This window comes from Desmodus rotundus, chromosome 1, assembly GCF_022682495.2.
Source record: "Desmodus rotundus isolate HL8 chromosome 1, HLdesRot8A.1, whole genome shotgun sequence".
Lineage (NCBI taxonomy): Eukaryota > Metazoa > Chordata > Mammalia > Chiroptera > Phyllostomidae > Desmodus > Desmodus rotundus.
Genome location: NC_071387.1, coordinates 65,455,640 through 65,470,605, shown reverse-complemented (window position 1 = coordinate 65,470,605; position 14,966 = coordinate 65,455,640). Strand labels below are relative to the sequence as shown.

The 14,966-nt window shown below is 41.2% G+C and overlaps 1 protein-coding gene across 1 annotated transcript in view; it reads left to right on the top strand.

The window, feature by feature from the left end:
• Positions 1 to 2,614: 2,614 nt before the first annotated feature.
• The window catches only part of SAXO1 (stabilizer of axonemal microtubules 1), a 52,284-nt gene continuing 39,932 nt past the window's right edge, over positions 2,615 to 14,966 (top strand). The window contains exon 1 of the mRNA XM_053924376.1: positions 2,615 to 2,680. Coding sequence (XP_053780351.1) covers positions 2,652 to 2,680 — 29 coding nt within the window. The 5' untranslated portion in view covers positions 2,615 to 2,651. The remainder of the gene's footprint in view (positions 2,681 to 14,966) is intronic.

Below are 14,966 nucleotides of genomic sequence, written 5' to 3'. Positions count from 1 at the left end.
GGGGGATCCCTACCCTTGATATCTCAGGCTGCTCACAGATTCCGAGACTAAGGCTGCAGTCCACTCCCTCGTGAATGCTCTTGTGAGCCTTTTGCAACTGAGCCTTTTGCAAAAAGGAGCTGTTCCTGGACAGTCCTTTGCAGCCCCTGACTTTCCACAGTATGACTGACAACCTGAGGGTTTGAGTCTTTAGTATGCGTTCTGGTTACTGTGAAGGCTGACATAATACACATAAAGAGTTAACTGTGCCTGGGACATAGTCAGTACTCAGTAACTATTAACTATTCATATAGCTATCTTTGAGAGTATACAACAGGGGGCCACATCAGCTTCGTGGTTGCCTTCAAAGGGCTGAAATAATTTTAGGACTGTATAAATGTAACTACTCCTTAACTGTTAAGGAGTTGAAATTACATTCAGTCCTTTGAAGGCAACTGTAAGGCTGATGTAGCCCCCCATGAAAATGAGTTTGACACCCCTTGTATACAAATGTATTGGTGTACAAATTTTATACCTTTATGAACAAAAGGCAAAGGACCCACAGGGAACAGTTTTCAGCCAGTCCAATAGAAAAGTGTGGTGTTTGTTTATTCACTGATTTGAGGAGAGAGAAAGAAGAGGGTTAATTTACAAAGATTACAGAGGACCAAGAATCTTATTTTTGTGGGTCTCTTTTTTTGTAAAGAAGGTTTCTTTTCTACCAGAAATCAAGAATGGAGTTAACGCCCATAGTGTGTGTATATCTGCCTGTTCTCGGCTAACACCTCCTCATTCCCTAGACCTTGGCCAGCATCTGGGAGGTCTAGTAAGAATGCTCTTTAAATCCTCTGCATTCTTCCAGAAGCCCAAGGGGTTTAACAAGTTCTGATTTTAGCTAAAACATATGAACTAAAAAAAAATACACTTTCTGTAACTTGGTTCTCTATGCCAGAAATCTTTGTGTGTTTGTCAAGTAAAGAAGCAAAACCTGGATCTTTTGTTAGTGGTTATTAGGCAATCAATATAAAGCAAGATACGTGTTCAGAGATAAGAGAATTCTATTGCCTTTAACATTTTATAATGGTTTTTTTTTTAATGAGTGGGTTTCAAGTTACTATCAGTAAGCCTTAATTTTTAGAGATAAGTCTATATTGAAAGTATAGTTGGAAAGAGGTAATTTAAAAAAAATTTTAAGTTAAACATCTGATGAGAAATAGAGAAAAATTATTAATGAAATCAGAGACCACTTTGATATACTGAATTAGGGACATACAGCATCGTGAAGTGATTTCATTTCAGCTGCTCAGTTGTAATAATTAAACTTGAAATGCAGCCTCCTGCTTTTTTTGGGAGGGAGAAAGGGGGTGTCCTGTAACAGTGACATCAGCTCCTAAAAATCAACTGCTTGTTTAAAATATTTATAGTACACGAAGGAATACATTTAGTGCAATAGGCTATTTTTCTAAAATCATTCCACTCATTGTGTAAATTATTTTTCTTTTACTTTAATGACATTATAGGAGGTTTGGCTCAAATTTTGAATAGCTCGGTAGAGTCAGAGAAAAAATTATGGATTAACATTGGAACAATCTTTTTCGATGGAGATGATAACAGTTGTTGAAATTTGGGTATTGGTTGAAATTCCAGCAAGCGTTTCAGGGAGGAACTGAAGCAAGCACCAGAGGGCCTTGGGGAATAGTATTTGGTTTGTGACAGTAAAGCCCCTGGTAGCTTATCAGCGAGGTGGGGAGAAAATTCTCACTGTTTGAGTTAGGCACTGGCTCCTAGACTCAGAGCTTCTGTCTGCACATCTTGTGCTGCCACTTGTTCCTGTGAAGGACAAAAGTGCTCCTTTCGGTGGCTAGTCAGGTGGGAAATGGTATCGGGTACAAGGGCTGGGGCAGATCACATTGGAGCCAGGGGAGAGCTAATGGGAGCTATTTTCTCTCCATTATCCACAGCATGAGATAGGTTCATATTTAGAGAAGGAAAGGCCCCTAGAAATTTTGACATAGAGAGAACTTAGCACTGAAAATCTGACATAGAGGCTAAAATACCTCAGTACCAAGTTTTGGGGCTTAAGGCAATGGGACCTCTAGAAATGCTGTGAAGTGCCTTGTAATTCACATTAATTCATAAGACACATGGCAGCTCCCAGGCATTTCAGTAACTCCGTAGTGGACATAAGCATGAGCATATCCAAGAGATGGGCTGTTGGGACACTGGGAGACCCTTATGAGGAAGGTGGAGTGCAGCTGTGCCTGGAGTACTTCCTGCCCTTTGGACCTTTGGCTCCGTGTGTGCTGTCACCATGTACCGGCTGCACCTCAAAGCAGAAATCCAGGGCCGTGGTAGATGTACAAGCTGACAGGTTTGGGTAGGGAGTGCACCTCAGCTGATGGCCAGCGTTTTATTTATAGATACACTCAGGACTTCCAGTTCTTTCCCTAAACTTGAAGCAAAGAGAGGTGGAGTTGTCTTTTATGAACTACTGCTTGGGGTAATCTGACAGCTCATAGATGACAGCTCAGGGTAAGCCTAGCCAGTCCCTGATTATTCCCAAGAAAGAGGCTGTGAAAACACGGTCCTTCATTGTTATTTATGCAAAATGAGGAACAAGTCATGTGTGGAGGGAGAAATTATGAAACAAATGAATACATGTTGAGTGGTTGATGTCAGCTGGCTGGTGGAAATTAACATGGTATGTAGCATAATTGTTGTCTCTCTACCTTAATTAATTATCTGAGATATTTAACGTGTTGAAACATCAAGCCAGACATCTGGGGTTTAATGGATGGTGGCGTTTATCCAACTGTTTACTCCCTTGCTTTCCAAGTAAGATCCATGCTCACTGGGTTCTGCTTACTCTTAAACGTGGTAGGTCAGAGGGCACACACTCCAACTCCAAGCTCTGTGACTGTGGAAAGAGAAGTGTCTCCTATTCTGAGTAATCAACATTAATTTTCCTTGGAAAGGAATTTGATAGGATGAAAAGAGCAACTCAAGGAGTCAGCAAAACTGGCACTCCTCCTGGTTTTACCCACTGATTGTTCCGTGGGATTGAGCGAGCCTTGAATGCCCTGGCCTTTCTTTCTCTTCTGGGATATTGGTGGGAAGTTAATAATTTCTGCCCTGGGTAGCTCTTCAGGCTGCAGGAAGAATAACATGAGGCCATATGGGACAGCCCTGTAAACAGTACATGTTTTTACAAATTGTTCATCTAGCCATGCAAAAACATTTTAGTAAGCATGTAGGTGTTGTAGGCATTGTACTCTGCTGGTTTTCTAGTAGTGAACAAGATACTCCTCCTGCTCCTTCCAAGGAGCCTAGTCTGAGCAACACAAACAAGCATTTTAAAAAGTATTGGGGGATAAAACAAAAAACAAAAGATATATTGTGGGCTAAAGACTGTGATAAGAGTAATCATGGAGTGCTATGCAAGCAAACTGGTCTTGGGTAGGGGCAGAGTGAGGTGGGTAGGTCAAGGAGTTACTGCTTTAAGATAAAGATTAAATGGGCTTTGGTTGTTTTTTGCAATGCTTGGAAGAGAGCCTTGGGAAGATGTGTTTAGCACAGCTGTTGGGTTTTATCTGACATTCACAGGGTACTTACTAGATTTCTTGAGAAGAGAATGAAACTCCATTAAGTATGGGAGCTTGCTGCTTTTTGGCTGGAGGACACTAAAAGGCCATGTGGGAACAAGCCCAGTGCAGCTGACACAAACTTCAGCATGTGAGAAGAGAAGCTTCCTCTGGTTGTTGGCTCTGCACTTATCATCAGCTTAAATCAAAATCTTGTTTTGTCCCAGGTGGTTGGACTAAAGCCGTGTTAGCCTCGAGGGAACTCTTGCTTAAGCAGATACACACTTGTTTCATGTGGGTCCTACCTCTTACACATTTGTTTTAATATTTCTCTAATTAAAAAAATTTAAATCTGCAAAAAAGAGAAAATAGAGTGATGAATCCTTATGTATACATCTCCCAGCATCAATAATTATTAGGATTTTGCCAAATTTGGTTCATCCATCAATTCCAGACATCGTCTCATTTCACCCTTATGTACTTCATTATGCTTCTAAAGAGTATGTACATTTTCTTACCTAACCACAAAGCTATAATTGGGAATTTTTGAAACTTTTACTTGCTTTTTTTTCTCCCCAACATTTTATTATGACAAAGTTCAAGCATACAACACAGTTGGAAGAATGTTAAAGCGAATAGCTGTACAGCCACTGCCTGGATCCTATCATTAACAGACACATCTCTCCAGCGATTCATCCCATTATCCACCCATCCATCCATCCATCTTTTTAATGTTTTTTGAAGTAAAGCACTATCAGTAATTTTTCTACCTATGTAGTTCAGCATTCATATCATTAAAAACAGTTTGATACTGGATACTCTTTTCTTCTTTTGAGGTAAATTTACAATGAAATGAAAAAATCTTGAGGTGTTTTTGCTCAGTTTTGAGAAAGTCATGTGCCCGTGTAACCCAGATCCCTGTCAGGATATAGAACCATACTGGCACCCCGGAAGGTTCCTGCACTCTCCTTCCCAGTCAACCCCTTTTCTTTCTCCCAGTGTTAACTATCGATTTGATTTTTTCCACTAAAGATTAGTTTCTTCTGTTTTAGAATTTTCTATAATTAGAATCATAAAGTATGCACTTTTTGATTGATTCCTCTTTCACTCAGCAAAATATTCTTGAGAGTTATCCATGCTTTTGTGTGTCTGATGTTGTGTGGCTGCAAGTAGTTCCTTTTCATCGCCAAGTAATATTCCATTGAATAATTATACCACGCTTTATTCTCCCGTTGATGGGTTTTGGGTTATATAAATAAGCTTCAATGTTTATTCTTGTTCAACTCCTTTTTACTGAATGTATGGTGTTCTAATTTCTTTTGGATAAATTCCTAGGAATGAAATTACTGGGCTAACAGGTAGCCCAGCATGTAGCAACTGCCATATCCAGGGGGCAGCAAGAGAAGATTTACAGTTGTTCACATGGAAAAGACATACAGGTTATTACAATAGTTTTATTAACTGTTTTGTGTACTCACAACTGTAAACCTACTTTTGCCCATTCCTGCATTTTGTCAAATTGCTTTGGGTCATTTTATGTTTCTACCAACAGTGAATGACAATTTCAGATATTCCTGTTTGCCAACACTAGGGTTTGTCAGTCTTTTTAGCTTTAGCTATTGAGGTGTGTGTTTAGTGGTATTTCATCGTGGTTTAAACTTGCATTTCCTTGACAACTCATGATGTTAAGCACTTTTGTACAAGTTATTGTCCATTTGTATATCTGCTTGTGATGTGTCTGTTCAAATCTTTTGTTATTTATTTTTTGTCTTTTTGTTTTTAATTGTGGATGAAATTTATATATCCTCGGTATTAGTGCTTTGCTGGATATCTATCTTATAAAAAATGTGTGGCTTGCTTATTTATTTTCTTAATGCTATCTGTTTTTAAATATATTTTATTGATTATGCTATTACAGTTGTCCCATTTTTTTCTCCCTTTCATTCCCCTCCACCCTGAGTCCCCCTTCCCACCATCATTCCCTCATCTTAGTTCATGTCCATGGGCCATACGTATAAGTTCTTTGTCTTCTCTATTTCCCATACTATTCTTAACCTCCCCCTGTATATTTTGTACCTACTATTTATGCTTCTTATTCCCTGTACCTTTCCCCCCATTCTCCCTCCTCCCCCTCTGCACTGATTACCCTCCAAGTGATCTCTATTTCTGTGAATCTCTTCCTGTTCTAGTTGTTTGCTTAGTTCATTTTTGTTTTTGTTTTTTTAGATTTGGTTGTTGCTAGTTGTGAGTTTGTTGTCATATTACTGTTCATATTTTTGATCTTCTTTTTCTTAGATAAGTTCCTTCAACATTTCATATAATAAGGGCTTGGTGATGATGAACTCCTTTAATTTGATCTTATCTGGGAACACTTTATCTGCCTTCCCATTTTAAATGATAGCTTTGCTAGATAGAGTAATCTTGGATGTAGGTCCTTGCCTTTCATGACTTGGAATACTTCTTTCCAGCCCCTTCTTGCCTATAATGTTTCTTTTGAGAAATCACCTGATAGTCTTCTGGGAACTCCTTTGTAGGTAAGTGTCTCCTTTTCTCTTGCTGCTTTTAAGATTATCTCCTTCTCTTTAATCTTGGGTAATGTAATTATGATGTGTCTTGGTGTGTGTTTCCTTGGATCCAATTTCTTTAGGACTCTCTGAGCTTCCTGGACTTCCTGGAAGTCTATTTCCTTTGCCAGGTTGGGGAAGTTCTCCTTCATTATGTTTTCAAATAAGTGTTCAATATCTTGCTCTTCCTCTTCTCCTTCTGGCAACCCTATGATTCAGATGTTGGAATGTTTAAAGTTTGTTCCAGAGGTTCCTAAGCCTCTCCTCATTTTTTTGAATTTTGTTCATTCATTCTGTTCTGGTTGAATGTTTATTTGTTCCTTCTGCTCCAACCTGTTGATTTGAGTTCCAGTTTCCTCCCCTTCACTGTTGGTTCCCTGTATGGTTTTTTTTTATTTCACTTTTCATAGCCTTCACTTTTTCCTCTATTTTGCAACATGGTCAACCATTTCTGTGAGCATCGTGATTGCCAATGTTTTGAATTCAGCATCTGATAAGTTGGCTATCTCTTCATCGCTTAGTTGTATTTTTTCTGGAGCTTTTCTGTTCTTTCATTTGGGCCATTGTTGTTTTTGCTTTGGTATGCCTTTTACATAGTAAGGGGTGGAGCCTTAGATATTCGCAAGGGCGGGGAATCCCAGACTGCTGCTTTGTGGCACTGTCTGTGGAGGAGTGGTCAGAGAGGGAACAATGCCACTTGTTTAGCTCTTGGCCAGCTTTCAGTAACTTCCTCCACTACCAACAAGCAAATTGGACCCTTCTGGTACTGATTCCCTGGGTGGGTGGGTTTGTGCACATTCTAAGACCCTGTGTGTCTCTCCAATGAACTTTCCTGTGAGGCTGGGCATTTCTCCTGCTGCCTCAACCAGCACAGGTTTTTTTCAGTCAGAGGTTTTGAGGCTTTATTTCCCCACTCTGGAGCCCTAGGTTGCATGGTCTGTCTCGCTCCTCAGTTATTCCTCCCTGTTATCTGCATGCAAATGTGGGACCACCTGCTCTGCCAGCCACTGACTTGTGAAAATCCTCTCCACCCTGGCTTCCTGTCTCAGCCCCTCCTACTGGTCTGGACCAATGTTTCTTCTTTAACTCCTTGGTTGTCAGACTACCATACAGTTTGATTTTCTGGTAGTTCTGGTTATTTTTGTTTTTAAATTTGTTTTTGTCCTTCTTTTGGTTGTGTGAAGAGGCAAAGTGTATCTACCTACACCTCCATCTTGGCTAGAAGTCTTTCTTAATGGTATCTTTGAGCAGGAGCTTTCGGATTTGGTGATGTTTAATTTACCAATTCCTTCTTTTATGGTTATTACTTTCTGTGACCTAAGAAATCTTTGTCTTTCCTGAATTAAAAAGTTATTTTCTTTTAAAACATTTTAATTCTAGTTTTTACATTTAGATTTGTGATCTAGCTCAAATTATGTATGTGTGTGATTTGATATCAAATTCAAAGATTTGTTTTTAAACCCAATTCCTATGTTTACATAGGGAGTACCATACAGCATGGGTAAAGAAATAGGTGTCTAGCTGCTGGGTGTTCTTTTTAAACAGCTTGTAAGTGTGCTGCTGGACCAGGCCATGATAAAGAGAACTTGCCCATTTGTGATTCTTGCCCCTGTTCTTGCATGCTTTCAGCAATCATAGGTTGAGTGTCCATCATGTGCCATGCATAAAACAATGGTATTCAAGACCTGTCTTCAGGAAGTCTGACTGTACAGGGCACTACAAGCATGTGGTATATGAATAGAGGAAGAGCAGAGTGAACATGACCTTATCTGGCAGTCCAGGAAGGCCTTCTTGAAGGAAGTGACAAAGGTTGGGTAGGAATAGGGTTCTGGGGAGAGTGTTGCCAGGGCCTGGGGGAAGGAGGGAGGAGACATGCACAGTTAGAACAGCCCAGAGTGGTGCCTGCCTTTCCCCTCAGGATTAATTCTCTAAAAGTTGGAAAGAAAAGGTGCCCTGGTGACTGATATGTTTCTTTCTGGGTGTCTCTTCAAGATTCAGTGGGGCCATTGCCAAAATGCCTACCCTATATCTCCTTGACCAGTTGTACTTTCTTGAAGAGGTTTCTTCAATTAATTTAAATATTTTATTCAGAGAAGAAAGACTTCTTTCTTTCACCTGCCAAGGAGGTGCCCATGAGGAGCTTCCTGAAAGCCCTGAACATATTCTTTGCTGCTCTCTTCAGACCCTCAGTTTCTCCAAGGACCACAGCCTCTCCTCACGTCCTTCCTGCCCACTCAGGCTGAGACCTGCAAGTCCCCACAGAGCTGCTCTCCATAGTACCTGCCATTCTGCAAGTCTCTTAGCCTCTCATCCTGCTGAACCAGAGTATCTTTCCTCAGGGCTGAGCATTGCTTGACAGTCCTCAAATTGGGCCATATGGGTCTTTTTGGGTCCCCTCTCAGCTCACTACACTTGGCTGGACCTATGAATTTCTTCACTGCGACCCCTCCTCCCCACCATCCCAGGGCAGCCACTGCTAGCTGGTATATCAGTTGCATCTATTTGTCATATTAGTACCAGATAGTCTTAAAGGTTGCTGTTCTTCTCCTCACACATTTAAAGACCCTGCTTTCTGTTACCCAGGATCTGGTAGATCTGATCCCCTGAAGGATTAGTCACCACCAAAGGTTCTAGTTTATGATCCCTGCCCAGTTCTCTAGCACCATGGGCAGAATATAAGCTGGAGTTATTCAGATTTCTTCCTGTATGATTTTTTAAAGCTCTATGTAGAAGAGATAGATAGGAGGTACAAGTTGCCTTGTCTCAAGATTGGCATTTGATATATCTGTATATTCAAAAAAGGTCTTAATTTGCAGTTCATAAAAGCATTTTCACTTGTCCCTTTACCTCTGTGTATATTATAAATATGCAAAGCTAAATTCTAGTGAATACATTTTTGAAAGATTTTATTTATTTATTTTTAGAGAGATGAAGGGTGGGAGAAAGAATGGGAGAGAAACATTGATGTGAGAGAGATAACATTGGTTGGTTGCTTCTCACATGCCCCCAACTAGGGACCCAGCTCACAACCTAGGCATGTACCCTGACTGGGAATTGAACCAGTGACTTTTTGGTTTGCAGACCAGTGCTCAATCCACTGAGCCACACTAACCAGGGCAAAATTCTAGTAAATATTTAAAAATTTTATAAACCTCTGCTGGTACACATGTACTTCAGGAAAAACATTGGCTTTACCCACCCCAGAGGTAACTGGGTTGGCTTTGTGAGCTGTTCAGGAAGAAGGCCATTCCAGAGACATGGGTCCTCCACTGGGTAGACCCTGCCTTTGGGATCTTGGTGTTCCTCCAGACACCCTGGAAGGGTTTTAAACTATTGGCTTGGAATGATGACCTTTAGGACTTGAGGTCTGGTGATCCTTGGCACTTTTCCCTCTTTTAGACCAAGAGTGCATTTTCTGCTCATTTCCTCCCTCACACAGCAGCTGCGACAGGTCACAGACTTCCAATTACTAGGAAAAAGGAAAAGCAGGCTGCAAGTCCTTGAAGAGTCTGAACTTTGAGTTTTAAATTGGATTGTTAATGGAAGTCAATTATGTGGGAGGTGATGTGGGATCTGGGGTGAGTGCTGCTGGCCAGCTGTGTGGCTTTGGGCAGTAACTCATCTCTTGATCTCAGTGTCCACATCTGTGTGATAAAGCTACAGGGCTGGCTGATCTCCAGGGTCCCTCTAGATTCAACATTCCATATTCTTTGTTTTCCTGGTTGTTGCTATTATTAGTTTATCTAATGATGCTCTCTTGTTTAGACAGTGAACAGAGTTCTGTAGAAAGATCAGAGTTTTAAAGAGCTTTTGGATTGTGTGTATTTGTTGGTCCATATTAGAATAGTTGCAGGGTCTGCAAGAAAGTGGAGTGTCTTGCCTTGGAAGACTCTGAGTGTAGCTAAGGGGATGAGGAAGAGGCCAGCCTAAGAACTGCCAATTAACTGACTGCCCTTAGGTTTATCAAAGCAGGCAGGAAACAGAGGTGTGTGGTACAGGCTGGCATTCTATCAAGCCACACAGTATATAGCTGTGATAAACAGCACAGACTTTGGAATCAGGCAGAGGACCTCAGGCTCTAGTCCTACATTCACCATCCTCTGCTTACGAGACCTGGAGCGAGATTACCTCTCCTAAACCTCAGTTTTCATGTTTGTAAATGGAATAATAATGGTGCTTCCTTCACAGTATTGCTGTGAAGATTAGAGTGGACAATATATGAAAATCTTAGCCTGTGTGGTGTATAGTAATTTGTTAATAAACATAGTCTTTTAATTACAGGGTGCTTGCCTTGGACTGGGTGAGGCGTTTTAATCTCCTGTATCTGATTTAATCCACATAAGAATACTAAAGTAGTAGAAGTTGTTACTAAGATATTCCAGAGGAGAAAATTAAAGTTCAAAAGAGTTGAGTAACTAATTTTCTCAACATTACACATGCAGTCAGTGGCAGAACATTGGTTAGCTTCTTTGGGGGTGGGGGAATGGTGGTGGTGGCAGCAGTGACAGCGATGGCATTCAAAATGGGCCTTGAAGAAAGGGAAGCACTTTGGAAAAGTGAAAGTGGCAGGAGAGAGAGAAGTTCCAGGCAGCAATACAGGTGCATAAAACTGAAGCTCAGCTCTGTGGAGTGAGGAGATTATGGAAAACTTCAGTAAGTTTTCATGTCTTTTAATGCCTCTGATTTTGTCACATGAAGGCAGGTCAGAGAGTTCAAGAAAGAGATAAATACCATATTAGGCAATAAAAGTATTTCTGCCACTTGCAGAGAAAACTTTCAGTACTTCAGTGCTTGCGGTTCTTTTGTCTGTACCTTCAAATTCTAATGCTGCACTTTCCAATAGTGAAGCCATAATCACCTGTCTGCTGAGCACTTGGAATGTGGTCGTCCTGATTGAGATGTGCTGTTAACGTAAACACATAGTAGAATTTGAAGACATAGTAAGGAAATAAAATCCTCTATATTTTTATATTTGATTTCATGTTGACATGATCATATTTTGAAAATATTGGGTTAAAATTAAAATATTAAAATTAATTTCACCCACTTATTTTTACCTTTTTAATGTGGTTGCTAAGAAATTGAACATGACATAGGTGGTTCTCATTCATGGCTTGTGTTCTCTTTCTGTTGGATGGTACTAGTCTATAGGTACTTGTTATATCCTTGAAGTTCTGCCATCCGTTCTAGCGTTGCCTGAGTCATAGATGGCTTTAGGCTAGGTGCATGTCAGGAAATGTACCTGGTCATTCGGATGTGATAGAGAGCTAGGTTCTGACCATGGCTGGGTCATGTACATTGTTCTCTGAGCTTCAGATTTTTCCTCTGCATAGTGGGGACATGGGACTAGATTTTCTCCTGGTCCCTTAATTTTAAAATTCTATGATTCTAGCTTGGAGTCAACTATTTTTCTTTTTCTGGGTTCCATTGAGAGGCCTCTCCTACTCCCTCTACCATATATCGGAAAACATCAAGGTTATTGCCTTTTGCTGTGGTTCTTTAGTAAAGCCTGGGGTGGAAAGACTTTAGAGAGTTCTGATAGATTAAAACACCTTCTTTCTCCCCTTTTCCGTTGCTGCCCACTGGCTCTATCTAGGTGTGTTTGACTGTGCTCGTGAGCAAGGTGGCCAATGCAGCTCCTAAAATGATACGCCTATCAGAGAGCTTGAAGCGGCCTCATTTTTTTGGTTCATGACTGTCAAGACTACTTTTATTTTTATTTTTAAAAATATTTTATTTATTTATTTTTAGAGAGAGGGGAAGGAAAGGAGAGAGAGAGAGAAACACCAATGTGTGGTTGTTTCTCGCATGCTCCTTACTGAGGACCTGGCCCTCAACCCAGGCATGTGCCCCGACTGGGAATCTAACCAGCAACCCTTTGGTTCATAGGCTGGCACTCAATCCACTGAGCTGCACCAGCCAGGGTGAGACTACTTTTAAACACCCCAAGTGTGGTGATTCCATAAACTTTCTTTAGGTGCTATCTAGACCCATAAAAACTGAGAATCTGTCTTTTCCCCTTTTGCTCTACTAATGTTAGAACAATTCATTTTCTTTGTAAATATCTTTCAGTAGTTCATCTTCCTATACACTACCTAACTGTTCATTCACCTGTTAAATAAATATGTCAGGCACTGGGCTCGTTTATTTTTAAAAAAATATATTTATTGATTATGCTATTACTGTTGTCCCATTCCCCCCCCCCCCACTCCACTCCATCCTGCCCATCCCCTCCCTCCCACATTCCCCCCCCCCTATAGTTCATGTCCATGGGTCATACTTATAAGTTCTTTGGCTTCTACATTTCCTACACTATTCTTACCCTCCCCCTGTCTATTTTCCACCTATCATTTATGCTACTTATTCTCTGTACCTTCCCCCCCCCTCCCACTCCCCTGTTGATAACCCTCCATGTGAGCTCCATTTCTGTGGTTCTGTTTCTGTTCTAGTTGTTTGCTTAGTTTGCTTCTGTTTTGGTTTTAGGTGTGGTTGTTAATAGCTGTGAGTTTGCTGTCATTTTTACTGTTCATATTTTTTATCTTCTTTTTCTTAGGTAAGTCCCCCAAACATTTCATATAATAAGGTCTTGGTGATGATGAGCTCCTTTAACTTGACCTTATCTGAGGAGCACTTTATCTTCCCTTCCATTCTAAATGATACTTTGCTGGATAGAGCAATCTTGGATGTAGGTCCTTGCCTTTCATGACTCAAATACTTCTTTCCAGCCCCTTCTTGCCTGTAAGGTCTCTTTGGAGAAATCAGCTGACAGTCTTATGGGAACTCCTTTGTAGGTAACTGTGTTATTTTCTCTTGCTGCTTGTAAGATTCTCTCCTTCTGCTTAATCTTGGCTAATGTAATTATGATGTGCCTTGGTGTGTTCCTCCTTGGGTCCAGCTTCTTTGGGACTCTCTGAGCTTCCTGGACTTCCTGGAAGTCTATTTCCTTTGCCAGATGAGGGAAGTTCTCCTTCATTATTTGTTCAAATAAGTTTTCAATTTTTTGTTCTTCGTCTTCTCCTTCTGGCACCCCTATAATTCGGATGTTGGAACGTTTCAAGATGTCCTGGAGGTTCCTAAGCCTCTCCTCATTTTTTTGAATTCTTGTTTCTTCATTCTTTTCTGGTTGGATGTTTGTTTCTTCCTTCTGGTCCACACCACTGATTTGAGTTCCAGTTTCCTTCGCATCACTATTGGTTCCCTGTACATTTTCCTTTGTTTCTCTTAGCATAGCCTTCACTTTTTCATCTAGTTTTCAACCAAATTCAACCAATTCTGTGAGCTTCTTGATTACCAGTGTTTTGAACTGTGCATGTGATAGGTTGGCTATCTGTTCGCTGCTTAGTTGAATTATTTCTGGAACTTTGAAGTGTTCTGTCATTTGGGCCATTTTTTTTTTTTTTGTCTTGGTGCGTCTGTTACTTAAAGGGGCGGAGCCTTAGGTGTTCCCCAGGGCAAGGTAACGCTGGTTGCTGCGCTGTGACGCTGTATGTGGGGGAGGGGCCGAGAGGGAGCAATGGCGCCCTCTCCACTCTCTGCTGGATTTCAGTCACTCCCTCTGCTACCCACAATCAAATTGGCCCCTCTGGTGCTGGTTCCCAAGTCGGTGGTTTGTGCACACTCTAGGCCCCTGTGGGTCTCTCCAACGACCTCTCCTGTGAGGCTGGGAGTTTCTCCTGCTGCCGCCCAACCCCCACAGGTTTTTCAATCAGAGGTTTGAGGCTTTATTTGGCCGTGCTGGAGCCCTGGGTTACGTGGTCTGCTTCACTCCCCACCGTTCGTCCTGGTTTCTCTAAGTGCAAATATGGGGCCTCGGGGTGCTACCCGCTGCTCTGCCTGCCCCATTCTCTGCCACTCTGAGTCTGGCCTTCTCAATTTATCTGTGTGCGAATGTAGGGCCACAGGGTCTGCTAGTGGTCGGACTGCCTGCCCCATTCGTCCCACACTCCGCCAGTCTCGTCCCGCCACGGCAACGCCAGTCCTCTCCGCCCCGGCTGCCCGTCTCTGCCCCTTCTACCGGTCTGGATGAATGTTTATTTTTTATCTCCTTGGTGTCAGACTTCCTTGCCCTTGGCTTTCCTGTCAGTTCTGGTTGTGCGATGAGGCGCAGTGTGCCTACCTATGCCACCATCTTTGTTCAATCTGGGCTAGTTTCTAGAACAGACTTCCATCTTTATCCTTGAGACACTCCTGGATAAAGACCAACAGGGAGAATTCATGGTGTTTGGTGACTTGAGAGGAATATTCAGCGTGTGTGGGTACAGGTAAGGAAAGCAGGCAGCCTCTTGAGCAACTCAGGCAATGAAATATTTACTTTGAAATAAGAGTTTTGATATTTCAAAGTAAGATGAGGTTTTAGTTATCTAGCAACAAGTCGAATAAATAAAATCTGCCCTATAAATATATATTAGATGTAATTCCTTTTAATGGAACATCAATGTCTGGATACAAGTGTTTTCTACGCTAAAATCCTCTCTCATGATACCAATCACAATGTAGTATTTTGCCATGAAATTTATTTTTCTTTTGGAATAAGGCTTTACAGTATGTTACAGTTTTAAAAAGTAACAATATAGAAAGGGGAGTTATATAAAGCAAAGTTTTACTGGCTTAAAAAACAAAAGCACTGGAGAGGAAAAATATTGCTATGTCTGTGGAGTTTGTTTTATTGCAAGTGCCTGAATCTGTTATTCTTTTTTTTTTTTTTTAATTTATTTATTGTTATTTAATTACAGTTGTATGCCTTTTCCCCCATCCCTTCACCCCACCCCAGGTGAACCCACTTCCCTCCCCCCTCTCCACCCTCCCCCTTGGATTTGTTCATGTGTCCTTTATAGTAGTTCCT